General features: G+C 43.9%; 1 protein-coding gene across 2 annotated transcripts in view; it reads left to right on the forward strand.

Moving 5' to 3' along the window:
* The window catches only part of SCD5 (stearoyl-CoA desaturase 5), a 143,230-nt gene that overhangs the window by 35,519 nt on the left and 80,910 nt on the right, over positions 1-26,801 (forward strand). The window contains exon 1 of one of the 2 annotated variants that reach the window (XM_074324282.1): positions 17,326-17,387. The exons of the other annotated variant lie outside the window; for it this stretch is intronic. Coding sequence (XP_074180383.1) covers positions 17,341-17,387 — 47 coding nt within the window. The 5' untranslated portion in view covers positions 17,326-17,340. Of the gene's footprint in view, positions 1-17,325; positions 17,388-26,801 lie in introns of those variants that run through there. 2 annotated transcript variants of the gene reach the window in all.

Below are 26,801 nucleotides of genomic sequence, written 5' to 3' on the forward strand. Positions count from 1 at the left end.
TAGACTGTGATGGATTGGATCTAGCAAGGGAGGCAAGGGAGAGTCTAAGTGTCAATAGGAAAGGAGTTTATTCCTTTAAAAGAAATTATGCCTACAAAGTCCTGTGTTAATCAAAAAGAAAAGAGGAAAATCTGTGCCCTGAAGTAGCTCATAGCCTCGTAGGAGAAGACAAGTAAGATTATAGACGCTAGGATGGAAGCGTGTACTTGTACAGAATACAATGAGGGGCTCACAGGAAGGAGTGGTCAATTCTGGGGAGGGAGAAGAAGGAGGTCGTCTTTGTAGGAGACGATCTTGAGCTGAATGGTGAGAAGGGACTTGCTTGAGAAGAAATATGATAAGTTAAGTGTTATATTTGACTTCAGAGTTTAGTTTGAGGTGAAGCAGAACATCAGAGTAGGAAGCATCCATTTATTTGATTGATTTTTATGGGGGATTTCTATATGAGGCTGCTGGGGGCAGGATTCTAAAGAGGAATAAGGCTTACCCCCGACCTCAAGGAACTGCCCGTCCACTGGGGGGAAAAGACAGCGCTCATTCCAGCGTTCAGAGGTATGTGTTGAGACCCTCCTACTTACCAGGTGCTACCCTGGGTGCTGGGAATGCAGGAGTGAAGAGAATGGACTAAATTCACTGTTAGAATGGAAGTCACCTTCTTGTTAAGAACTTAAATAGGCAGAATCAGGCTAAGTAGAGAAGACAGGTTCGAGAAAAGGAGCTGTGAGTTCTGACTAGACCACACCTGGGAGGCCTGTGCAGTCAGGAAGTGTGAGGTGACTGACTGACTAACTGGCAGTCTCATTAAACAGCAGTTGGAGATGTCAGTCAGGAGCTGGGACAAAGGGTCTGGTCAGACTGTGGAACGAGTCCAAACGTCTGTGTGCGCCTCATGATTGTGAGGTGATGTGCTTGTGTTTCACCAGGGAGGCATCTTTGCAGCGGTGACAGCTAAAGCCAGGCATGCACGACCTGTGCTCGCCAGGACTCCCTCTCAGTGGAGCCAGTCTGTCAGCCTTCTTGTCTGGGCTCTGCATGTGCTAGTTCTCTCACTGTTTACTCAAAAGCTGATGGAGCCACCATGGTCCAACAGGCAGTGCATTCACAGAGCTTGTGTCCTGTCACCCAAATCCTGTCACCCTGATCCAAGGCTTAGTTGCTGGTGTTACGGAGTGGTCTCTGGATGGAGAGTGGGTGTTATGGGTTGAATCGTGTCCCCCACAAATTCATATATTGAAGTCCTAACCCCCAGTACCTCAGAATGTGACTGTATTTGAAGCAGGGTCTTTTACAAGGTAATCAAATTAAGATGAAATCAGTAGCGTGGATGCTAATCAAGCATAACAGGTGTCCTTATCAAAGGAGGACATTTAGATAGAGACACACACACAGAGAGCACGCCATGTGAGGATGAAGGCAGAGATTGGGAGTGATGCTTCTATGAGCTAAAGAATGGCAGAGTTTGCCAGCAAACCAGAAGCTAGGACAGAGGCCTGGAGCAGAGTCTCCTTGGAGCCCTCAGCAGGAACCAACACTGCCAACACCTTCATTCCGGGCTTCAAACCTCCACAACTGAGACAATACACTTCTGTTGTGTAAGCCACCCAGTCTGTGGCACTTTGTTATGGCAGCACAAGTGAGCTAATACAGTGGGTCAGTAACTCTGAAGTCTTTCAAACCAGGAGCCTGTGGGGCTGTTCCCCTGTGGCCCTGGGCCACACTGTCCTAGGCTGACCCCTTCCCCGAAGCTGTTGAAATCAGTGTGTTTGGTACATGTTCTGAGAGCCTCAGTCAGAAGTTTAATTGTGGCTGACTGGCTCCAGCTCCTTCAGAGAAGCAGACAACATATGTGTATGTCCATCTTTCCCATCTCATTTATTTTTCTGAGGATTCTCGTTACTAAAAGTAGTGGAGCCTCTGGATGTGCCTGCTGTGAGGAGGTCAGTTAAAGAAGAAAAATTCAACATGTGTTTGTGGTGGCGTTTGGCAGCATTGACAAGGTTATATAGCATTTTAATGAGCCAAGAGGGTTTTCACTCAAATTCCTGGCGTGAAGGACAGAGAATTTCCAATTAGCATTGCCAGCAGCTAATTCTGCTGGGGCTGAGGGGCAAGGAAGTCATGGAAACAGGGATTAGTTCAGCAGGTCCTCTGGGCAAAGTGTGGATAAGTACCCTGCCGTCAGAAAGAGTTTTGGCGAAGCTTAGCTGTGGGGAGTTGATCTCCTGTAGAAACTGGCAGGATGATCAAGGGTTCTGTTGGCCCCACTCTTCCTCCGCTCCTTGGCTTCTGAAGGAGAGTGAACAGCTTGTTCTGGATTCACTGTCATCCTCCAGAATCCTCCAGAATGTCTCCACTGGCTCCTTATAGGGCTGCTCTTACTAACCCAGTCTCTTAGGAATGGGGCACAATTACTAGCTGATTCAACTATTTTGTTTACTTTTTTGAAATATCAGCCACAGCCACATGAGCAACATATCCAAGTTGATCTTGGCGTATCCATTAATGAGTTCTGCCCACAAACGTGTTTGAAGCTCGCGCCCATACGTTTTAGAAAATTTCCATCCTGTTGGTACTTTCCATATGTCGGGATTTTCCTCCCCTTAAGTACATATAATGTGCTTAAGATGTGCCAGACACCAAGCTAAAGACGCTATGTTGATTTTGTTCCTTCTTCATAATACCTCTATGATGGAGATACTGCGATCCTCCCCACTTTACAGATGAGTCTCTCCAAGGTCAGTGACTTGATGAAGGCCTTAGAGCCAGTAGATGCAGGAGCCAGGATGTGCCCAGCACCCTGGAGCCTCTGCTCTTCACCACTGTACCACACAATCATCGATTTGGGGTTGAGTGCCCGTGCTGGTGTTTGGGATGAGTCCTGCCCTCAAGCTCCTGAGAATTGCAGTGTGACTTAGTGGGTGTGGAACAGGAGAAATGCACAGGGCTTTGGGAACCCAGCATGAGGAGTTTGCCCAGGTTTGGGTTCTGGGAAGGCTGTCTGAAGAAAGTGATGACCAAATTGGGACCTATAGCACTTTTCCATGGTGGAATCACACAGATAAATGCATGGAGGCTTGAGATAGCAAGCTGGAGGATGAACAGTCACGCGGTGTAACTGGAGTGGAAGGAAAGGAGATAGGAGAGGAGTGGCTGAAAATGAAGGAGAGGAAGTGGGGGAGGGGCAGGATGGGGAGGGCGCCTTATGTGACACACGAAGTTTGGATGTTCCCTCTGTGAAGGGTGAGGTGCCATTGAAGGGTTTTGAGAGGGAAAAGTTTGGTTTCATGTTTTAGTTGGATCCATGTGGTTTCTGTAGAGGATGGATTGGGGTGGCAGGGAGGGTGGTGCGACAAGAATACAAACAAATACAGACAAGGAGACCAGGAGGACGATATTAGTCCAGGTGAGAGATGGTGAGGGCTACAAACACGTACGAAAGATAGTGGGGTTGGAGAGGATTTTGAATTTGACAGGTCCTGTGACTAAGTGGACGTGCGATTGAGGACCAGGAAGTCTTAGCCAACACTGAGCCCTGGATATGCGCTAGGTAGGGTTCCACGTTATGATGTATTTTAACTGATTTGCTTTCACAAGCACCCTTAAGAGGTTTTACAGATGAAGAAATGGAGGCACAGAGAGGGTAAGTGACTTGGCCCAAAGGGCACTTATAGTTAGCAAGTGACAAACTGGGATTCATGTCAGGTGGTCTGTTGCCTCCTGGTTCTGTTGCCTCCTCTCTTCGTCACCATGCTGCACCTCTCCTGAGTGAGCTTGGGGGGCAGAGGAAGAATCTAATGACCCCCCACCCCACCCCCAGTCACTGCCTCTACTGCCAGATGGCCAAGTAGAAGGTGGTGCCATTGGCCATGGATTCTGGAAGGGAGCAGAGAGAGACTGGGCTCTGCATTATAGGGTTTAGTGTGAGGTGCTTGTGGAACACCCCGTGGAGGAATCCACCTGAGGCCTATGCCCTTCCTCCTGGAGCCTCCTGTCACTGAGCCAGCGGCTCCCGCACCTACACTCTGTCGTTGGACGGCTTTACCTTCAGATGACAGACTGAAAAAAAAAAGCTGGTGGTGCAGGATCTAAAATCTCTCATAGTCTGAAGTGATTCCTCTCTGTTTCCAGTCCACTGACTAGATGGCAGATTAAAATGTGATTTCTTGACAAAAAAAAAAAAAAGAAAATAACGTAGCGGTGCCAACCTTCAGTGTCTCAGCCATAAAATTAATTTTAACATTGTATTACACATTTGAAGACTTGTCATCATAAGGTTGGCCAGGCAAATATGATTTAGAGGTTTAGGTTTTGAGAAATGAGTAGGAGAAATAAAATACGGAATAAAGTAACAGTAGAGATGACACATTTTTAATAAACATATATGATGGTGTGAAGCAGTTCCATTTGATCACATTGTTTAATACCACCTCCGTGTTTGCCTACGAGTATTTGACCGAGGGATTCTGATGTGTTGGACATGTCCTCCTACTGAAATCTGGGAGATCAACACCCACTTTCTCCATTCCTGGGCTTTTAATCTGCCATCTTCCACCCATTTTTTTCTTGTCAGCTGCATGGTTCAGGCTGGCTATGGATTAACTTCTGAGCTCTGAAGGTAAAGCTAAGATCAGATTCTCCCCTCGAATGGAGTACACCCTTACTCAGACACTCCAGGACCTTCTGTTTTAGTCACTGTCTCTGTCCAGGGTGGGGACTCAGGGTCTTACTGCAACTGCTCCTCTGCCTTCAAAGGCACCGGCTCAATTCTGTGTCCTGGCCTTCGAGGCTTGTCATTTCTGTCAATATAAGAATGAAATACAGGTCAGCCTTACAGATCCCAGTGTTAAAAATAAAACTTCCTCCCCCGGCTCTGCAGGTTTGTAGATTGGCATGGGTTCTCCCTTCTACAAACCCCACTTCTAAATTGCTTCTTGGAGCTTAGTTGATGCCACTCTCCATAGAGGAGGGAGCCTGAAAATAGAAGATGAGCTGAAATTATCTCTGTCGGCAGACTCCGTTCCAAAATGCAACGATTCCCTGAATGGAAATTGTACATAGAAGCACTGAGCAGATTTCCTTCCAGTTGTGGGGTGAAAAGTGCTGGCTGCTGGTTAAGGGGAATAGGAAGTTTAGCCCATTTTCTAGAAGAGTGGGTCTGGAATGGTTCCTGGAAGGAGCTCCTCTCCCTTTGTGGACCCCCCAGCATGCCTGTCCTGCAGCAGCCAAGGGACCAGGCAGTGCAATTTCTCAACATGTGATGAAAGGCCCTCCAACCTCCCCTTTCTCATTCCTAATCCTTGCATTTGAGCTATCGCAGATGATTCAGCCCTGCTTCTGTGATATTAAAATTTAGGAAGCAAAGAAGCAGAGCCTTTTAATTGACTTTTAATAATCATACATTTCTCTCCTCCTGCACTCTCCTTCTTATTTCCCCTCTTCCTTCTCTTTCTCCTTCTATTCTGATTTCCCCATTTATGTCCTTTTGCCTTCATTCCATTTTGCCCTTTTTACTCCTGCAAAACTAGGAGATAAGTAATCCTTCACATAAAAGCCATGGGCCTCTGGGAATTCGAGTCTTTGAATAGATTCCTTACCCCCACCCCCGTTCTCAGGTCTCATTTTTCAGGCTGATTTATACTTGACAGGAACTGCATTATCTGTGAGGAGACCCTAAGGAGCAAGGAGAATTTGACATTTGGGCTTTTTATAAACCATATCTGCAATGCCCGGGCAAATCTCAAAACCAATTTTGCCTTCTTTCCACAGCTGGTAGCAATGTTGCTTTTTCTGTAGAAGTTGGTCAGCCTCCCATGTAAACATTTTCCAAGGGTTCAAGGAAAAGGAATGAACCCTGCCTTGTTTTTTAATCCTCCTGAGTTGGATTTTTCTCAGACACTTCCGTCTGAGTGGTGTGTACTGGCTGCTTTTCCTCTAAACAGGAGTGGGGGGTGGGGGGAGGAGGAAGACAGCTGAGAGGAGGGCAGGCAAATATGAACGCATCTAACACATTTGGTGGGTCAAACAGAAATGTTATGGCTGCACAATTTTCTAAGCTGTACTCCAGGCCAACTTAAATGATTTCTTTGAGGGTAGAGTCGGGCTCAGAAAAGAGTGAGATGGGTGACCCTCTAAGAACATAGCCTTCTCCACCCGTCAATCAGCCCAAGAAGAGCTAGACTATTGAGGGCACAGGAAACCCACCCTGCCACTCTTGGAGTCCATCCTCTTGAGGAACCCTAGGGCACATTTGTGACCTTGGGCAAGTCACTTGGCCTCACTGCAATTACATTTCTTCATCTGTGAAATTGGAGAGTTGGGCAGGAGCAGTGCTACTCAACTCTGGCTGCAGAGTCACTGGGGAGCGTTTAAGTGTCCAGAGGTTTCTGATTAATTGGCCCTCAGGTGAGCAAGGCCTGGCTTGGGTAGCTGTTAAAGCTTTCTAGATGATTCTCTTATACAACCAGGGCTGAGAAGTGCTGCCTAGACACTCTCAAATTGGAGTGTGCACGTGAATCATGTGGAATCTTGTTATAATTCAAATCTAATCCTGCAGGTCCCGTGGGCGCAGGAGGTTCTATTCTAGCAGGCTCCTGGCGAGGCTGGTGGTGCTGGTCCTTCGACCTCGCTCTGAGTGGCGAAGGCCGGATAGTCTTCAGTTTCTTTGCAGTTCTGATATTATAGGGTTATTTATTTATTTTTGGCAGGGAGAGGGCAGGGAACAAGTGAAAGAGACATATTTTGATGATAGTGGTGATAAGCTCCTTTTCGTCATTTGGGAAAATGTGATTCAGTATTTGGTAGGTAGGGTTCAATTTGTTTCTGTTTTCAACACTGAAGTAGGTTTATTTAGGAGGAAAAGGAAGACGGATGTAGCTGAGAGAGAAAGAGAGAGAGAGAGAGAGAGAGAGAGAGAGAGAGAGAGAGAATATGAGGGGAGAGAACGGGGTAGAATATGTAAATGTATGAATGCTCACAGGATGAGTATTCTGTATTAAATGAATCTTAGGGTTGGGAAGATCAAAGGGCAACAAATGTTTAGGCTTCTCCAGGTCCAGGTATGGTAAGGAGATGAGAAGAGTGGGTAGATTTTTTTACTCAGCTGGGATTTAAGGTAAAGATCTTGCTTCCCAGAGCAACTCAAAGGCTGGAAGATTCCATCTCCTCAGCCCTATTGTTTCCCTGTGCTAAGCAGCCATTTGCTGCAATTATTCTTGAATTATAGTGACAGTTTTGGTTTATGCAGGGCTCCAAATCATCTGAACTTAGGAGCAGAAGTAAAATTATGCCTTTCTTGGTCAGAACATTTCAGCCAGTTACTTTTAAAAGGTTCTCTCCTTCCCACCTCTTTTCCATCTCCCCCTACCCCCAAACTTGGTGAGAGCCACAGACACCATTTTGGAGTTATCAAGAATCTTCCTGATTTCCACACAATTACATATGTATTTTAAAGTCAAAGTCAGCCTTAGAGAGATGTTGACTGCATTTTGCCTTCTGTTTTTTCTAATCTTTATAGCGTGACAAATTCCCATACATAAACAAATTCTCCTGATTTAAAACTATGTTTAATTAAGGTTCAATACTTCAGGCCTTATGGTAGTGATTCTCCTGTACACATAATTATGGGGATTTATTTTGCTTTAGAACTTTGTTAGAGAACAAAGCAGTATTTCTTGCTAAAATCCCAAATCCATGATTTTGTCACTGTCCTATTTTGAGGGATTCCTCCAACTTGTGGTTAAGGGGAGAAGGGTGTTTTTCTAATAATTTTCCAATCTAGAGAAAAGGTATTTTTCTCTCTCCATAGTTTTGTTTTAATCCTCCTCCTCTCCATAAAGAAGGATTCTTCATAGCCTCAATGGACTCACCTGTGTAATGGGAATATGAATTCTGCCTCACCTGTTGTGAGGGTCAGGTGAAGAACGAGTTCTGAAACTGATGCTAAAGCATGAAACATTATTCACATGTCTTCTCCTGCTTCTCCTTCCCTTCCTCTAATTCTTGTTTCTTTGTCTTCCTCAAATACATTAACTCCTGCCTTCCTTGGCCCTTGAATCAGTCATTAGGTCATTCAAGAAACATTTTCTGAGCACTTGTGAGGCTGGCCTTGTGCTAGGCACTGAGAATGGAGTTGAAAGACCATCTTTGTCCCCCAGGAGGATGTATGGGGAGGTGGTCAGGAAATTAAATATAGTAGCAAGTGAGACAGTAGAGGAGGGGGGCCTAACGTGGCCTGGGCATGGATGGAGGAGGTGGGGTGTGGATTGCAGGGCAGACAGGGGAGATTACAGAGATGAGTGATGAGTGGTAATTAGCCAGGCAGAGGAAACACAGGAGTGAACAGACACGTGATCTCAGCAAACCGAAAATAGCTTAGTTGGTTCTTGTGGGAACCAAGCAATCAATAATGAGATTCCTTGCAGGTAGTACTGGGTTTGTCTTTCATATGATATGAGTAATTTTCTGACCCATTGTGGCAGGATGGTTATTCTGAATTATTCTTTATGCAAGAGGAAGAGATTTGCCTCCTAGCCCATAGCCAAGAATGTGTCCCCAGGAGATGGCTGCTTCGAGTTAGGCATTCACTGATGGCTCAGAACATCAGAGCTAATGGGCCTTGGTGGGAATGGAGCCTCTGACCATAGTTCCATTAGCCCCTCACTCTGTCCAACTGAGAAAGCTAACAGAGCCTCTTCCTGTTGTTTGCCATGACTTTAGAATTTGGAGTTTGCATCTGTATAGCATGATCTTTCAAATTGCAGTTCACAACCCATATTTTGTATAGGTTATAAAATCAATACATTGCAAATAGCATTTTAAAAAGTGAAATAGAATAGAAAATCAAAACACATCATTCAAATAAGGACCCGTATTATTTAGTGAAACCTTGTGTGTGTACTCGATGCCAGTGCCATTTTCTACTATGGATCATGGAAAGAGAATTTGAAAGACTTGAAAGCGTATATTCCCAGGCCCAGGAGGCAAAGATATTTCATCAGATATTCTGACTTTGATTGATTTGTAGTGGCTGGCAGGGGTACTATATTGAAAACAACTCAGAGGTAGTGTCTAGACTCAGAAAGAAAGTGCAATCGTGGGTTAGCAATGTTTAACATGGACTTTCAGCAGGGGCTGCCATCCCAGGGTCTATGTATTTGTCATCCGTGTGGAAAGAAGGCACTATGCAAGCAATAAAAGTAGCTGCCAGCAGGTGAATTGTGGAGTCCGGTTATAACTAAATGAGCTAACAGGCAAGGCTTTCCCGACTGTGACTAACCCCAGGAGATAGGAGGTGTGTGTGTGTGTGTACATGTACACACACATACACCACACACACATAGACACACACATACTTTATGATGGTTTTTTTATTAACAAGGGATCTCATTATAATAAAAAGCATAAATAGCTATTATTATTTGCCCATGGGATCGTTTAAAACATTTTAGCCTATGGAATGGTTTGTGAGAGACACTTTTTAGGCTGACCTAGTTGATTTCCTTTTGGAAGGTACAAGATTCAAAAGATTTACTTGGTTAACCCTTGTGCTCTGAGAATGATGTTTATAACTGAAAATTGCATTATAGGGAAAGTACCTGCCTGACTGGTGTTCATAGGGTCTGGCTTTGCTCAGTCCAATGAAAGAAAATATTTAAAGCAATACCAATAATCAGACCCAGTGTAAACGTCCCCATGAAATGCAGAATGCAAGTATTCGGTCCTCACCTTCCTATTCTCTCACATACATTTGTTCATGTGCTTGTGCGTTTATCCCACACATTTATTGTGGGCTTCCTATGTGCTTTATGCTGTGCTTACACAGTCCTTTGCTAAGCACTTAAGATACAATGGAAAACAGAAACAGACCTGGCCCTTGTTCTGATGAAATGTGAAGACTGGTAAGGGACACAAATAGTGATAAAGACAAATATGTAAGTGCAAAGGGAGGCGGGAATGCAGATCTAAGAGCACAGAACAAAGACCCCCACCCAGAGTGGAGCCTGCCCTCTGGGAATGTCTTACTACAGTCAGAACCTGTAGGGAAGACACATTCTCGGTGTTTGCTACAGAGATTTAGAGGCACTTTGTACCCCAGAGCCCTTGGCACACTCACCCAAAAGAGTAACACTGTGTGTAAAATGGGCCTTTGAACCCTTCGTCCCTGTCCACCCCAGACCTTTTATCATAGTTTCCTCTTTTTCACCTGCAATACTTTCTCTTAAAACAGACATAATTAACTTCCTTTTGATCCCACTTTTTTTTTGCTACAAGCAGCCCTCGGACACTGGGTAGAAATACAGCTGTATTCTTGAAACTCAAAAGGCTCCTCACAACTTCCCTGGATCTTTAAAAATGTTTTTCTGCAAGTAATTTTATTAGCATCGATGAACACTTGCACCCATTGTTCCCATCACATTCTTAATCTGCATCAAGTGTGCTTATTTGCTTCTAATTTCAAATTTCTTCTTATCACCTGTTGTGCGTGTAAACTAGTAATTTTTAAGTAGACATATTGGACATATTTCCTCATATGTTGCTCCCTCAGACTATTAGGTGCCTCTTCCTTGTCCCTAGTCTGTCCACTCACCTGCCATTAAACACAGAGAATGGGGAGGTGGGTCTTAAATGCACCTGTGTGGGAGACGGTGTTTGTGCAGTGCCAGGGCCCTTCCAACAGCCATCTCACACCGACTCAGGCGCTCTACCACCTTAGTGATAATAGCAATGAAAGCAAACATTTTTGAGCTGCATACTTTATGCACCATTTTATGTAATCCTCACTATGATTATATGCGGCAAGTCCTATTATTATTCCCACTCTCAGATGAGGAGTTAAGTAACTTGCCACTGTTATACAGTTAATATGTGTAGAACTGGGATTTGAACCTAGAAGTCTGATTCCAGAGTCCTTACTCTCAAACACTATATTTATATTGCCTTCCTAAATAAATATAAATATGCTTAGGAGTATAAAGCCTAAAGTCATTTCAGATGAATAACTCCCAAATCGGCATGAGGTTAAAAACGGACAATTTCAAACAGCACACAACGCAGTTCATTAATGACTTCTAGAGCAGTAATTTCTCATATCTTAATATCACAGCTATCCTTTAATTGTTGGATGATTTAGAGTGAAATTGTATGATGTTAGCATTTGGGGCTATTTCTCTCAGTCTAGCATCATGGTGTGGCTTCTGTCCAGCAAGATGGATATAGGTTTTTGTAATATGAAGACACTCAGCAGTTTCTAACAATGAAACATTGCCCATTTGGCACATCTTGTATTGTTTACTTTTCTGTTTATGTGCATGTTTTGTTTCCTTAAATAGACTGTAAGCTTCTTGAGAACAATGTCCTTCAATGACTCACACGTTATAGAGAATAACACTGAGGACAGCGGTGATAAAGACAGAAGCAACTGCTGTCTCCTCCCTCTGACCTTTTCCACTGAAAAGTGTTGTTCACCGAATATGTGACCAGCTGCCCACTAACTCAGCCCAGGTCTGCAGCCTAATGATAAATTTAGCACATTGCGTTCTCTTTTCGTTTCTCCACATTTAGTTTTCTTCGTCTACTAACCTCTGTAAATTCACTTGCACTGTTTCTTGGGTCTCAGAGGTGGGACCTTCCATATATAACAGGATCCGTACTATATACTATACCCAACCATCTGCAGATTAAATAACATATTTTTAAATTCCACTTTGCTGGAATAATAAAGATGCTTTATAACATTTTTGCCTATGTACCTCAGGGATTGCAGCAGATGTGTTAATTCTCAGCACAGCAGGTGTTAAAAATAAATGTCATTGCCTCTTGATTATTTAAACTTAAAACCTTGGCATCCTTGGCCTGGCAAAGTAGAAATAAACATAGCGGAATTTGATGTTCTCATCTAGCTGATCAAAAAACAAACAAACAAAAAACAACAACCCACAAAACAAAATACAAAACAAGGGTGGAAATAACAAAGGTTCATTTTTGTGTCCTCTCACCCCACTCCCCCCAGCTTGCGCTGTGCTTGCTGAGTCAAAGTTGCCCTTAAATCTGAGCCTGGGCAATTCTTCTGTGGGCAGGTGTTTTCTTTCTGGTTTCTGCACGGTGGATGGCTCCTCCTCATCATCTTTCCCCTTAGTTCGACTCTGTTTAAATTCTGGCCCATTTAAGACTTGGAAATGAAGTCCTTTTCTTTTAGGTTAAAATGGGCTGGAGAAACTGATTAAATTCTTCTCAGCCCTAAATCTGTTGCTCTTTTGTGGGAGTACTTCTTCACACAGTACATGAGCAACAACTTCCACTCCAATCTCCAAGTAATTCATTTTCTCCCCAGCGGTTATCTTCCTGCCTTCCATAATGTACTGAATTTGTCCTTTATGAGACTAGCTCAACTGCCGTCTCAAACATCAGCTCTTCCTCTCTTCCTGATTCCACAGGCCTGCACTGAAACCTCTCAGGTGCATGCAGTTTCCTTATTTTACTCTGCTACTGCACACTTTTGCCCTCACTGGTGTCTTGTTTTCTTCTTGTGCCAAGGGCAGGAATGTGGTGCCATGGGAAATGCCTTTATAGAGAAAGGAGGTCCAAAGACAGTTGGCCAAGTGGCACATTGTTGTCTGGCCTGGTCCACTGATTATCCATATGTAATGTTTACAGTTCTAGACAGACTTGCAAAGACTGGCATAACAATAATGGTAGTTGGCATCTATTTCAACAGTTTGCTACATAAGAGCCAGCCACAATGTTAAATCCTTGAATAAACATCTCATTTAATTTTCACAAAATCCTGTGGGGAAGCTACTGTTGTCACCCCCATTTTATGTAAGAGGAAATTAAGTGAGTTTTTGAGAAGTTAAATAGATGGTAAGTGGCACAGCTGGAATTTAGGCCTAGGGGGTCTGGTTCTAAAACCCTTGTAGCAGTGTGTAGGGAAAGTCAGGGAGTCCAAGTTTGAGTGCTGGCTCTAACACTTACTAGCAGTGAGTCTCAGGCAGGCTTTTACCTTTTCAAGGGCCAGTTTCCTTACTTATAGTTGTAAATAATACCATCTACTTTTCAAAGGCATTGTGAAAAGTATGATTGATGGTTATGAAGTTCTTAGCACTGTGACTGGCGCATAGTAGGTACTCAGTCTATGGTCAATATTATAATTATTCTTACTTCTGCTGGAATATTATTGACTCTCCCCCATTTGCTCTCATATCTTCTCCAAAGATATATCTACTTGAAAATATATTTTAGTCTTTGCCTTTACCTTATCAGTCACCTTCTGTTTGTCCAGACTTGTGTGGAACATGGAAAAATCTATGAAAGAAGGACTTTGTGGTATGGGGTGGAATAATCGATTGCTATGGCTGATACTCTTAAAAATTGAGATGAAAACCTGACTGATCTGAAGAGAGGAAATTCAAGTTCAAGTTTAAATTTAAATTTGATCATCCATTCTAGTGGATCAAAATATGTCATCATGGTCTCAGATAAAAGTCAAAAAGAAAGAAAAAAGCCAAAATGCACATCAGAGAATGAGAATTCTCTCCAGACAAGAGATATTTACGGCATCTCCTCTCAACAAAAGTACTTTCATCTTAATTCACTAAAAAGCGCTCCTCATCTTAAGAGAGCTCTAGCCTGGTCATCTGAGATGTCCTTTTGAATAATTTCCTCTGATTCTCGTTTTCCTGCAATGGTGTTGCTTCCATAATTTTCTAATTCAAATGCAGTGGAAACCACTTAGTCCCCTGATTTCTCTCATGTCCTGCTCAGCATGTCTGACTCCAGTTGTCATAGGAACTCCATTCTTTTATCTTGTGTTGTGAGCAATAGTTTCACAAAGCAATTCTTATTAATAAAGAAAGCTCATGTAGCATTTATTATAGCCAAGTGTGGTTCTTTCCCCTTTATAGATATTAAGCCATTTAATTTTCACAACAACCTAGGAGGTACGTTGCAAACAAAGAAACGGAAGCATAGATTCAGTAACTTGCCCAGGGTTATATGGCTGTTGTTTGATCCTACGGAAACTGCATTTAGTGTCTGTTCTCTTATTCCGTACTGCCTCTTACCTACCTCAGCTGCATGCAGTACTCTCTGATGCTTTCTATTCGTCTCTGTATTTTATTATTTTAAAATGGTGACTGAGTGTGACTTGCAAAATGATTCCATAACTCTAATGGCTACAGACACAAAGTTCAAAGACCACTGGCTAACCCCTCTCTGTTGTGAGATGGACACCTCAGGCTACCTTAGCTTGCTGCCTGAAACATTCTTTCCCATCTCGCCTTGTGATGCCTGCTCACCCAGCGACCCAGTGCTTAGGGCCCCCCCACAGAGGTGTGCCTGCTGCGAAAGAATGCATTGGTATGAGGATTACGAGTATCCCTGTGAATTAGAAGCTATCTCTCGGGTTTAGGCTGGGAAACTGGATCATGTGAATCTGCCTCTTGAGAAATGGGTCCTTGAGAAATGGAGTCACTGGATCAGACTTCAGTGCCAGCAAGGCTGAGGGCCATGCCCTGGTCCTTGATAAAATCTTTCAAGTTTCACCCTGTGACGTCTTTGCAGGATAGCCTGCAAGATGTCTTCCTGAGGTGGTAATTTCAACGCTGAGGAGTGACTGTGAGAGCGTGATTTAAATCCATGGCACTGAGCATCATTTAAATGCTCCACAGTCAGAAACAGAGCTCAGCACCCTTCTTCTTCATCTAGTGTAAGGCTTCATTGTCTCACACATCTTTCTGCAGAGAAGACATTGATGCTACTTTCCAGCTTCATCTTTATTACACTACATGAATAAATGCAATGCGTCACCTGCAAATAATTGATTGAAATGTAATGCCTTTCCCTCTCACTCCAGCCAGTCTCTGTCTTAAGATGGTATCCAGTGGGGCCATGTCTTCATGCATTATGCATCTCTATGATTATGCGTTAAATTCTTGAGAACTAGCTAGTGATACCCAAATTCTTCAAGCATGATTGGTTATGCTAAATAATAGATTGCATCTTTTATTTATAAAAATTTACTTGCTGGAAGTTCAGACATAGGTTCTGCCAACCCACCTTCTCTATTAGATTTTTAACTTCCCAGCATGACGTACAAAGACTCACCTACAGGTTTCAGTCTCTGAAAGCTCTTAGGCAGGTGTGCAGATGAAGTCCTGCACTCCAGACAAGTGACGCTGGCCTTAAGCCAGGACAGCTATACTGACCTCCCACAGTCATGGGGATAAAGCTTGCCAAGGCCTTAAGCACCTGAGGAAACCTGTTTCCAAGTTTATTGCCCATGTCCTAAATGATGACCAGCTACGAACTTTCTGGACCTGGATAAATATAATCATGTGACAAGTTATAAACCAACCTAGTTTGTATGACTGGGAGGATTATGTGAGCAAAGAGAAATATGAGTAACTGGGGAAAAAGACTGCACAAAGAGAACTGTTTTTGTCTTTTGAAAAGTGTACTCCTGAGAAATGATGAATAGATAAGAAAAAATGTAACCAGGGGGTGGCTGGATGGCTCAGTTGGTTAGAGTGTGCACTCTGCACAGCAGGGTTGCCTCCTCGATTCCGACATGGGCCAGAGAGCTGCGCCCTCCACAACTAGGTTGAAGAACAATGACTTGGAGCTGATGGGCCCTGGAGAAACACACTGTTCCCCACTATAGTCCCCAGTAAAATTTAAAAAACAAACAAACAAAAAACCACAAACAACAAATGTAACTAGCATGTCCAGCAAACACAATTAATTAGTGATATAATCAAAACACTACATTTTTTTTTCCCCTGTCGCCCTTTTAAATTTTATTTAATAGGGGAAGGTTGATGTAAAACCTCAGCCTGTGACTGTTTTCAACTCATGTTCAAACCCTGTGACTTTTCAACTCCTTAGGAAAGTCATTTCATTGTCATGTCATGTCATTCTCAGTTGCACTGTGTCTCAATTCAGAAATTAGAATGTGCAGCCCAAGATGAGAATCAAACTTTGACCGTGATTGAATGTTGCCCCTCCTGCCCTTCCTGATCTCAAGCCTGCACCAGGCTGGGAGTCTGCCCTGGGAAAGGTTGGTGGGTAGAGAGCAACTTTTCTGGGGTATCTACCTTATGCTGTTTTCTTGACTGCACTTCTCAGTTTGTTGGCTAGTTTCTGAACCTCCAAGATTGGAAGGCAGGTAGGAAGTTAGAGACAGCGGAAGTAGAAAGGTCTCTCAGCCGGGCTAGTGTTTGATGTGGGAAGGACTCTGTCCCTTACAGGGAATTGTGGTGGGTTCTTCAGAAACTCCCACTGTCGACCATCTCTCTCCTACAGTTCTCTGGGCATAAGGAGATACATCTTTATTTTAGGAGGTCCCTTTGATTTCTTCCTAAGACCCTAGCAATCCAGTGTCCACCTCTAGCTTCTTGCTGCTAGGGTCTCTCTGCTCTTCTAGGTGTCCTATGAGACAGGACTCAAACTAATCCCACACCAGCTCTCTCTTCTGAGTGACCACATTTGGTCCACTTCACCCACAAGAGCAGACCAGTCCCCACATCCCATTGTCACAGCCCACTCTGAGTGTCGAGGCCTGAATCTGTACCCATTTGGTCTGCTATTTCCTGGCTGTATTTCAGAATTCTCCAAATGATCGGCCCACATAAGCCTACTTCACTGGGGTGAGGTGAAGGAGCTACAGCTCTAGCCCCTCTTTTCTTGGGGGTTTTAAGGGGACACTCACAGCTCATTAACAGCTTTCCAAAAACAAAAACAAAAATGTTCTACCTATCTTCCCTCCTCACACCCTCTGACCACCCTCTGACTCCTTTCATATCCTTGATCTGGATGAGGCATCCAAGAGTGATGGAACCAGGTCTTGATAATTTCCTTTGTGAATTCTCTGTAAGGGGGTTTGCTTCCTATTCATCTGGGGATCTGATATCTATCATATTGGTGCCTCAGTTGAAATAGAGGCAGAAAAAAGTTCCATTCTAGTATCTTATTCCATAAACAACAGAGATAAAGGTAAGAAGTATGCCTTTCAGTTATCTATTGCTGCCTAACCCCCCCAAGGCTGAGTGGCCTAAACCAACACTGGCATATCGTTTCTCATGGTTCTGTGTGCTGGCTGGCCTGCTCCTCTGCTGGTTTCACCTGGGTTCGCTCCTGCAGCTGCACTCAGCCATCCCTCCCAAGGCTGGCAGTGAGTCCTGACTGTTGGCTGGGCGCCTCAGCTCTCATTTTCACGGTTTTCATTCTCTGGGAGGCTAAACAGTTTCCTTTCATGGTGATTTGGGCAGCATTTCAAGAGACCAAAGCAGAAGCTATAAGGCCCCTGGAGGCCTAGGCTCTGGAAATCCCTCAGCATCGCTTTCCTACATGTTGTTGGTTAAAGCAAAATGGCAAGACCAACCTGGATTCAAGAGGTAGGAAAAAAGGACTCCATCTTTAGCATTTACAGTCTTGGCTCTCCCCAGTTCACTACGGAGAGTTCTGCCTGGGCCAGCTCTAGTGCTGGACTCTTTCTGAGCAGATTTGGAGTAAAGGATTAGGAGAGAAATTAAAATGAGTCTATATTGGTTTGATTGGCTTACGTTTGGAAGGTGAGAGGAGGGGGCAGAAAAAGCAAAGCCCTCTGGGCCTTTGGAAAAGCATCCTGGGAATATGGACTACAGGTTGGGAACTAGGAGCCCCTGGTTTACAGAACAGGCCAGGCTGGTTCTTCCATTCATGAAGGTATGAGCAGGTCAATATTTTTGTGTGAATTGGGGGGAGCTTTGGGAGCTTATTGTGAAAATGGACTTCACCATAAATTGGATTCCTCTTGGGACCTGGCTTAAGTGGGCGGTGGGGTACTGACTCCTTAATGCCCAAGCCCGGCACTGATGACCTTCCTCCCCTTGCCCCACCCACCTCCAACTTCCAGTCTTCCTCTCCCCTGACTTTGTGCCCACAGGGAAGGTGAGTGATGCCCTCTCGGGGCAGAGTACTGGCCAAACAACCCCAACTTCAGGTGTGAGGTTTCAGGAAGAGGTGAGTGGGAGAAGCAAGGGAATCAAGGCAATTATTAGCTCCATGGCTTTTTTCTGCTGTGAGCTGCAGATTCAAGGTTCAGGGGTTTTCATTTTTAAACCATTTCTAAAACCTTTAGAAATGGTTTTAAATGGGTGTTGTTGTTTTTTAAAGTGAGGATGCTTTATGTGTGTTTATCTAGAGTCTAAATGGAAAGGGCCTGTTTTTCCCATCAAATGCCCCTCGGGGGAAGGGAGTGGAGGCTGGTGACATTGAAAGGACAGGTCAGTGCTGGAAAATGAAGTGCCAGGGGCTTGTATTCAGCTGGCAGGTGAATACAAAGGGGAGCAGGCTCAAACAGCAGGTTGTTGCAGCTGAGAAGCACCCTTGGGGGGAAGCTCAGAACATTTACTTGGCCTCATATGTTAAATGAATGTACAAAAGCTATAGAAGATTTTATTTTTCACTTTCAGAGAATAGGTATATGCCTGTCTTTATGAGAATATTCCATGCTAAAGAAAAAATGAAAAAGAAAAAGAAAGCACATTTTAAAAACTGGCTTTTCATTATCAACAAAGCTAAGCACACGCATTTACGGACTGCCTCACCATCTGACTCCCTCCTAAATTATTCTATAATCCTGTGTCCTCTTTAAAACCTTTGTCCATCTGAATCCTAAGCACCTTTCCTTCAGCAAACACACGGCAATATATACTGTAGAGGAGGGGTGAGCTGAGCTTGGAGCATGCCTGGAACCACTCCGCCTTTCCCATAGTCCCCACAGCTGGGCCATCTCCGCCGCAGGACCAGCAGGCGGGAGTGCTGAGCTAGTGACCGTGACCTCACTGCCGAGAGACTGCCGGTAGGGGGCGCTGTGTGTACACCTCCGGGCGCCAGCATGATGACACTATCAGGCTTCATAAATTGTTAGACATTTTAAACTGGAGGGGATGTTAGAACCCATGTCATCCACTGGTTTCCTTTTGCCCATGAAGAACCAGTGGTCCAGAGAGAGAAGTTAGTGGCGGAAGCGGGGCTAAAACACAGGCCTCCTGACTTCCAGGCTGAGATCCCCACTGTCCCATCCTCCTCCTCTTCCGCACACCCCCACCCACAGCCTCAAATATCTTACCACTGTTGAGAGGAAGATGACTTTCATGTGGAACAGAAAAGAACAGAAGATGGTAAGGTATTTACTGCTATTTGCCTGGGAAATCACAGTTTGGGACTTTTTGCATTTGGCCTCATAGGAAGTCAACTCCTAACTAGTAGGGATGAGATTAAAATGTATATTTTTTAATTACTATAGTAAAAAAATAACACACTTGTGGGAAAAGTTACAATTTATTACAAGCCACCAGAAAGTTACAACAATGAGAGGCAATATGTTATATTGTCAGTGCTCAGTTCTGTTATTACCAGCAGGGTGATCTTAGCCAAGTTTGTAAACTTCACTTTGCCTCATCTATAAAATGAAGTAATAGTGTTAGTGAAGATTAAATGAGATGAGGCATGTAAAGTGCTTATTTTAGGTGAAGGGCATATTCTAAAGTGCTCAATTAAGTGGCAACAACAATAAAGACAATAGCACTATTTGACATCTATAACTTGGAACTGCAGTGTAGTTGTGTCTAGTACTGTGGAGAAATACCCCGTCTCACCCATTGGATATGTAGCTCTTTGGAGAAGCTTCTCTATACCATCTTCCAGTAGCCTCGCCAGAGACCAAGTTGTGGCCAGGAATTAACTAGGATTAGATAATGTGGACTGGCTGTGGAGGGTTGGAAGGGATCATTGAGTGGCTATATAGTCTAAGCTTGTGAGTAAGAAAGAATTGAGTGAGGGAGGGAGCATGTTGGGATGCATGCTTCCCCAACTGGGGATTCTTCTTATGGCAAAAAGTAAAATTAAAATAAATGCAAAGAAATGGACAATAACTTTTTAAAGAAAAGAAAAATTTGGGCCATTTTTTAATCAAGGAATTTTGTAATGTTTAGCATTTCTTGTACAGTTTTTTTTAAGGTATTTATTGGGGAAGGGGGAACAGGAGTTTATTGGGGAACAGTGTGTATTTCCAGGACTTTATTGGGGAACAGTGTGTTTTTCCCAGGACCCATCAGCTCCAAGTCAAGTTGTCCTTTCAATCTTAGTTGTGGAGGGCGCAGCTCAGCTCCAAGTCCAGTTGCCGTTGTTCAATCTTAGTTGCAAGGGGCACAGTCCACCATTCCTTGGACGAACCAGCAGCCTTGTGGTTGAGAGCACGCGCTCCAACCAACTGAGCCATCTGGCCTCCTGGGAGCTCAGTGGCAGCTCAGCGGCAGCTCGTTGTCTTCATTGTATTTGCAGAGGGCACAGCACGCTGGCCCATGTGGGAATTGAACCGGCAACCCTGTTGCCCAGAGCTCACGCTCTAACCAACTGAGCCACCCGTCCGCCTCTCTTGTACAGTTCTTAGTTTTTGTTGTTCTTGTTTTACATTTTTGGGTGATGCCTGCAAAAGGGAGATATATTTCTAGGTGGTGGGTATTCTTTGAGTTAGTTAAACTGACCTTATGTCTTTTCTGTAACCTGGTTCAAATACTTGTTTTTTATTGAGATATAATTGACATATAACATTGTATTAGTTTTAGGTACACAACATAATGATTTAATATATGTCTATATTGCTAAATGATCACCACAGTAAGTCTAGTTAACATTCATCACCACACATAATTATGTTTTTTTTCTTGTGCTGAGAACTTTTAAGATCTACTCTCTTAGCAACTTGCAAATATACAATTCAGTATTGTTAACCATAACGAACAACTCTCAAATACTTTTTTTTCCAGTTTGTTTAATTTTTCTTGTCTAGTCTCCATTATTTTCCTATCCAGCTTTCCTACCCCACTATGCCATTGAAAACATCTTGACTTTGATACCTTTCTCTCTTTTCAGAGTCTGATCCAGTAGTTGTAGAATGCTTTGAGATCATAACATGTAAATAGTGCCTTAGCAGAAAGTCACAATATACATCAAAGAAGGCCAGGAAGGCAAGCAGGAAAATAGTGCCCCCGATTTTTTTTCAGTAGTACATGATACAACATTGAATAATTGCTGGGCACATTTGACAAATCGGGCATAGAGTTCATTAGGGAGCTGGGGAACTTAAAAATCAAGCTGCCTCCAGGAAAATTGATGAGGGGATTACTGTGTGCAGCCAACAGTAAATAGGGCTCCAGAAACCTGGGCTGAATTGATGATCTTCTTCCTAAGGGGGACCTGTGTCGACTGAACAAAACTTTCTTGAGTCAAAGTGGCTTAGGAGGGAAATTGTTTGTGATAAACAGAATGGATGAAAGAAATGAACATCTAGAATCTCTAGGGAATGGAACCCAATCCACAAGGGCAATACTATTTCTGCATTCATGGTCAAAAAAATCTGAACACATTCACACAAGAGGCCACGCAAACAGAAAACAAACCGTTGAAAAAGGATTCAACCTCCCTAGTAATTGTAAGAATTTAAAACACAAAAATCGGGGCGGTCAAATGGCTCAGTAGGTTGGAGTACAAACTCTGAACAACAGGGTTGCCGGTTCAATTCCCACATGGGCTAGTGAGCTGCGCCCTCCACAACTAGATTGAAGGACAACGACTTGGAGCTGATGTGCCCTGAAGAAACACACTGTTCCCCAATATTCTCCAATAAAATTTAAAAAAAAACAAACAAAGACCCACAAAACCACGAAATGCTGCTTAAACTGGTAAAAGTAAATTATAATTACAAAATCAAAATCTGGCAAGGCTTTTGAGAAAGCTGTATTCTCATAGTGACATAATTTATTACAATAGTCTGGAAAGCAACATGGCCAAGTACAATGAGCCATGATATATCACATCCTTTGGACTTCAAAACATGTTTGAGATCAATTCCTGGAGAAATAAAAGAAGAAAATTAGGGGGGAAAGAAAAACAAGAAAAAGGAAAAAATATGGAAAAAATATCTAAAGTAATAAAACATACTATGGGTGTAAAATGAAATATAATACTGCTATTAAGAATGATAAATGTGTGTTTTATGAAAACAAATAGAAATGTTGATAAATAATGCTAAGTGAAAAATAGCTGAGCTCAAATTTTGTGAGTATTAACTATAGGTATGTTAAAAAAAAAAAAAAGCCTAAGCAACAATAAAGCTAAGAAGAGATTATTCAGTTTTGTTACATGACAGGGTAAGAAGTGAATTTGATTTTTCTGTTGCTTTGATATTTGTGTTCATCTCACAATACAAAATTTGTTAAAAACACAAATTTAAAGGCTGTACTCTATATTGTAATTTAGCAAGGACAGAAAAGAGGTAAATCCTACACCTCTGACAACTACACAAATCTTAAACGTGAGCTGGAACAGCATAGGAACAAAATCTCAGAGCTGCGCAAATTCTCTCCTGATGATACAGGGAGGGACTGTGTGATTACCAAGAGCCTTGAGTGGTTGTAGGAGAAAATCATGTCGGGTTAGCTATCTTGTTGGCTCATCTGATGCCAGAGCTTTACATACTTGGATCTGGTGCTAGGATTGTTTCCGTTTTTTTGGAAAGGAGAGAGGCCAGTATGGGAGAGGGGATGCCGGCAAAATGTTGGCCCTTTCTCCGCTTGTAAGAATTCCCCGTGCCCCCTCCCGCCCCCTCCCCCCCCCATAATTAAGCCAGTACCACATTTCAGCATCATAGGCCTCCTTTTCCTGAGGGTCTGCTCCTTCTTGCTACACAGGTTGGCATCTTCTGATGGTTATTTTTGCTATTTTATCTGTCTCTAACAGCAACAATAATCTTAATAAAATATAGGCACACATTTCCTCTAAGTAGTTCTTAAGGGTTTAGACAAAGACTTCATTTTATTTAATAGTGGCCATTTTTCTTTTTGCCCTTGCACCTGTGTAAGCAGGGCACTAAATTCTGTACATCCCACGCTTATTTGTTTCTTTGCAGCAGCAAAGACACAGAATTCTGCTTACATCAGGTGGTTCTCAAAGTCAGAGGGTCGTGGGCCTGGGTCAACACCAACCACTTTCACGAGAAGATTAAATATGTGCCTGAGACCCAGAATGGAGAGTTACATTTCCACCCTCAGGTGTGCACAAAATGCTTCATTAGCATTTGCTTCCCAGCAGAGGAGAGAATGGGCAGGGACCTTCCTGAGTTCTTCCAGGGAGGTTGTTACAGAATGCTCAGCCTGGGGTTTCCAAATTCCTTCTTCCCTCTCTTCTCTTTCCCATGTTTTTCTTTCTCTTCCTTTTTTTTCTCCACAAATTAGAGGCCTTCAAGACAATAAGGTAACATTTCTTGAGCATGTGCTATGCATCAGGCATGCTTACATATATTAACCTATTTAATCTTTACAATCACACTATCAGGTAGGTGGGTACAGTTATTATCCCCACTTGACAGTTGAGGAAACAGGCAAAAGGGCCTAAGTAGCTTGTCCAAGTTCACACACAACACAGTAGAACCAAGCTGCAGACCCAAGCCTTTGGCCCCAAGTATAGGCTCTTGGCCACTGAGCTGTACTCCCTCACGACAGGGAACCAGGTTTAGTTTGCCCATACTCTGAGAAGTCAAGATCAAAGCCAGAGTGAGGTGAAGGGGTGTGTGTGTGTGTGTGTGTAGAGCTTGGCCTGTTGTTCTGTCATTTACTCTGTGATTACACCAATTTGCTTACCCTCTCTGTTTTTCAGTTTTCTCATTTGTAAAATTGCAAGAATATTCACAGTACGTAACTCCTTAGAGGGTTGTTGTGATGATTAAATGTGTTCAAAAAAGGTCCTTAGAACAGTGGCTGGTGCATAGCTATTATTATGCACCAGCCATTATCATCATCATCATTCATGCCAACATTTGGGAGCCACTGCTCCACCTCTTTTTCCTAGGCTGGTAAGACAAAAATAGCGTTTATAACAAGTTTTCAGGAGCCACGGCTGCTTCTAGTCTGGGAAGCACACTTTGAGAACCACTGAGGAGAGGACCCGGAAGCTCTCATTTCCTAACAGCCCAAGTTTCAGTTCTTTCCCTGAGCTCTGTCCCTGAGTGTTTGCACTTCCTGTCCTTACCTAGCGAGGTGACCCAGGGACTGCACCCCAGCTTGCAGGGCTATCAATAATCAGTGGAAAATGCCATCTCAGAACCTGGTCAGGCGCCTGGGTTTCAGCAGGATCTGACAGTGGAGTTTCAGCCAGAGGGAGACTGACTGAAGCCAGTGAGAAGACTGGGGCGAGCAAATGCTGGACACAGATAGGCACAGAAACCCACCTGGCTGAGTGGTCCGTGAATAAAAACAGCAGGTGATTTTGTAAGTAAGAGGAGGGGAGAGAAAAGAATCTTCTCTAGAAGAAAATGTCCTTTGAGCATGGAGGTGATGAAGGAGAGTGAGGAGAAGTTGAAATTGTGGGGTTTGTAAGAAGCAAAAGCTGGAGGCGGTACATTGGTTTGATCCAGGGAGATGACAACTTATCTTTCCCAAAGTAAATGGTGACGCTGTGTAACTAAGAAGTGAGAATTGCAGTCATTTTTCTACCTTTGGGGAAGGAAGAGAGTGAGGAGTAAATTGGGCTGTTTGGGGTCCTTATATTTGTGTGGCTGTGAGGTCTGAATTCTCTCCAGCTCACTCTCTGTCTTAGTACGCGGAGTGTGACAGGCCTCACAGGGCTCCAAGCCCTACACTCCTCTCTCATCAGAACTGCACTGCCTCCTATCAACTAGACCGGCTCCCTGAGGGACACAGATAAGCTTTGAAAGTAAGGGTTCCACTTTTAGGCTGTAAGGGGTGGGCAGAGCTGGGCTGGGACTCCAGGTCCGGGGCCTTTACTCCCTGACGCGGTCAATGCTCTCAGTTGCTGCAACTGCTGGTGGCTGTTTCCGGGGCTCTCACAGCCCCAAGCCCTGACCTGGAGCAGCTCCCAGCAAGTCTCAACTGCACTGAAGGAAGGTTGCCAGGAAGTTACCTCTGGAATGGGGAGAGGGAGAAGGAGGGAGCTGCTGCTCTCTGCTGGTGGCATGCTCTGCCTTCACAGGCCCTGCAGGCTCTCAAAGCCAGGCCCAGCAACTGCTTTCTGCACCTTGGATTCCTGACAAGGCAAAATAATTGCTGCTTCCAGCTACAACCAGCTAGGTACTGGGAGGAGTCACGGGGAGAATTCTGCTGTGTCCTCCAGCCCCCTCCTCTGCAGCCTTCTGCTCTCAGGAATGGCAGACTTGATTGGTTCTCTGCCTATAAGTCACAGAAAATGATAATGAAATGAAAGGAACTGGAAAGTGGCAAAACATCCTAATGGGGTGGAGCGTCCCAGTCTGGTAGCTGATGGAGCTGTCGGCCTCCTTGTAACCTAAGCAGCAAGGTTAGACTTGCTTTAAGGAACCTTCCCTAGAAGAAACAGTATTTCAAGTGAATAAGCTCTTTATGTTCAAGAAGATGGTGGTGTGTTTAAAATTCTTTCTCTTAAACATACCCCTTCCACCCTTCCACCTTCCATTAATTCCAAGAATGTTTCCTCTTCCATTGACAAATTTTTCTTTACTCAGACCTGCTGCATGCAGAGTTGTGTGCTGGTGCTCTTGGAGGTGGGGTGGAATCTAGAGCTGGTTGCTGCCTTCAGGGAGCTTACAATTGAGCTTATCAGATGAAGTATAAATTCAAGAAAAGGTAACTAACTGGGGTCCCCTGTAATCCTAACCTGGTGCTCAACAAGCCACCTGCTCAACTAGCTCTGGCCCAGCCTCCATGCTCCCCCAAATGGCCCTCTTGGCTCTCTTCCGGGAAATCCTATCTCACCCTTCCAACTCCAAATGAATCTGTCTGCCTTCTAGATAACAACCTACTCATCTTCACAGACTTGGCAATTCATCACAGACCTTTGGGATGGATACCTCTTGGCTGCTTGGGTTATTTAATTTCAGTGGTGCAGTTTCAGCTTTGGGAGGCTCAAAGATGGTTTCTTCGCTTATGAGATGGACGGGTGTGATTTGGATGAAAAGAGCTGTCCGTGGCTACCTTGGCCACACAGAAGTTCCAGGCCTTCTCCAAGCACTTTCATGCATTTCTCCCTCCCCTCTGTCTGGAAAATTCCCATTCTTTCTCAAAAACTGAGGTCAGAAACCACATCCTCTTTGCATCCTGCCCTGTTCCTCCAGGGAGACGCAGTCACATAGTTCTTCACTTCACTTTTGGTTTGGCGTCTTGATCCTGGATCCCTGAGCATCTCACCATCAGAGACAAAATCCCCTCAGTATTTCTTCCCAGAGTCAGAGCTTTTAGAGGTAGCACGCAAGTCAGGTCCCTGCTGATATCCTCATACTTGTGTTGTGCTGGGGAATACCTGGCTTTATTTTGATTTAAAAGACTCTTTCTAAGAGATGCAAGTCTTGGCTTGACGTGTGACCTTTGCAAGCGATCCTCCTGGACAATGGGGATGAGTATAGGCTCCACTCTGGAAGTTGGAGGGTCTGCTCTCCTACTGATTAGAGAAGTGTCTTAAACATGGAAAGGTGCTGTAAATGGGAAAAATAAACAGCGGTTCTCAAGCTTCCTACAGTTTGTAATCACCCGGAGAGCTTTAAAAATACCAATGGCTGGGCCCCACTCCAGAGGTCCTGACTTGACTGGTCTGGATTGCAGCCGGGGCTCCAGACTGTCGAAAGCTCCCTGGTGATTCTACTGTGCCCCCAGGCTGAGAACACTATCTACAGGAAGGAGGAGACACTGAATTGGTAACTCCGGGGACACTCAATGCCAAGGAAGAATTGTGAGAACTGAAATATGTTTATTAAACGGGGGCAAAAAGGACAGGTAGGC

This window comes from Rhinolophus sinicus, linkage group LG02, assembly GCF_036562045.2.
Source record: "Rhinolophus sinicus isolate RSC01 linkage group LG02, ASM3656204v1, whole genome shotgun sequence".
NCBI classification, from domain to species: Eukaryota; Metazoa; Chordata; class Mammalia; order Chiroptera; family Rhinolophidae; genus Rhinolophus; species Rhinolophus sinicus.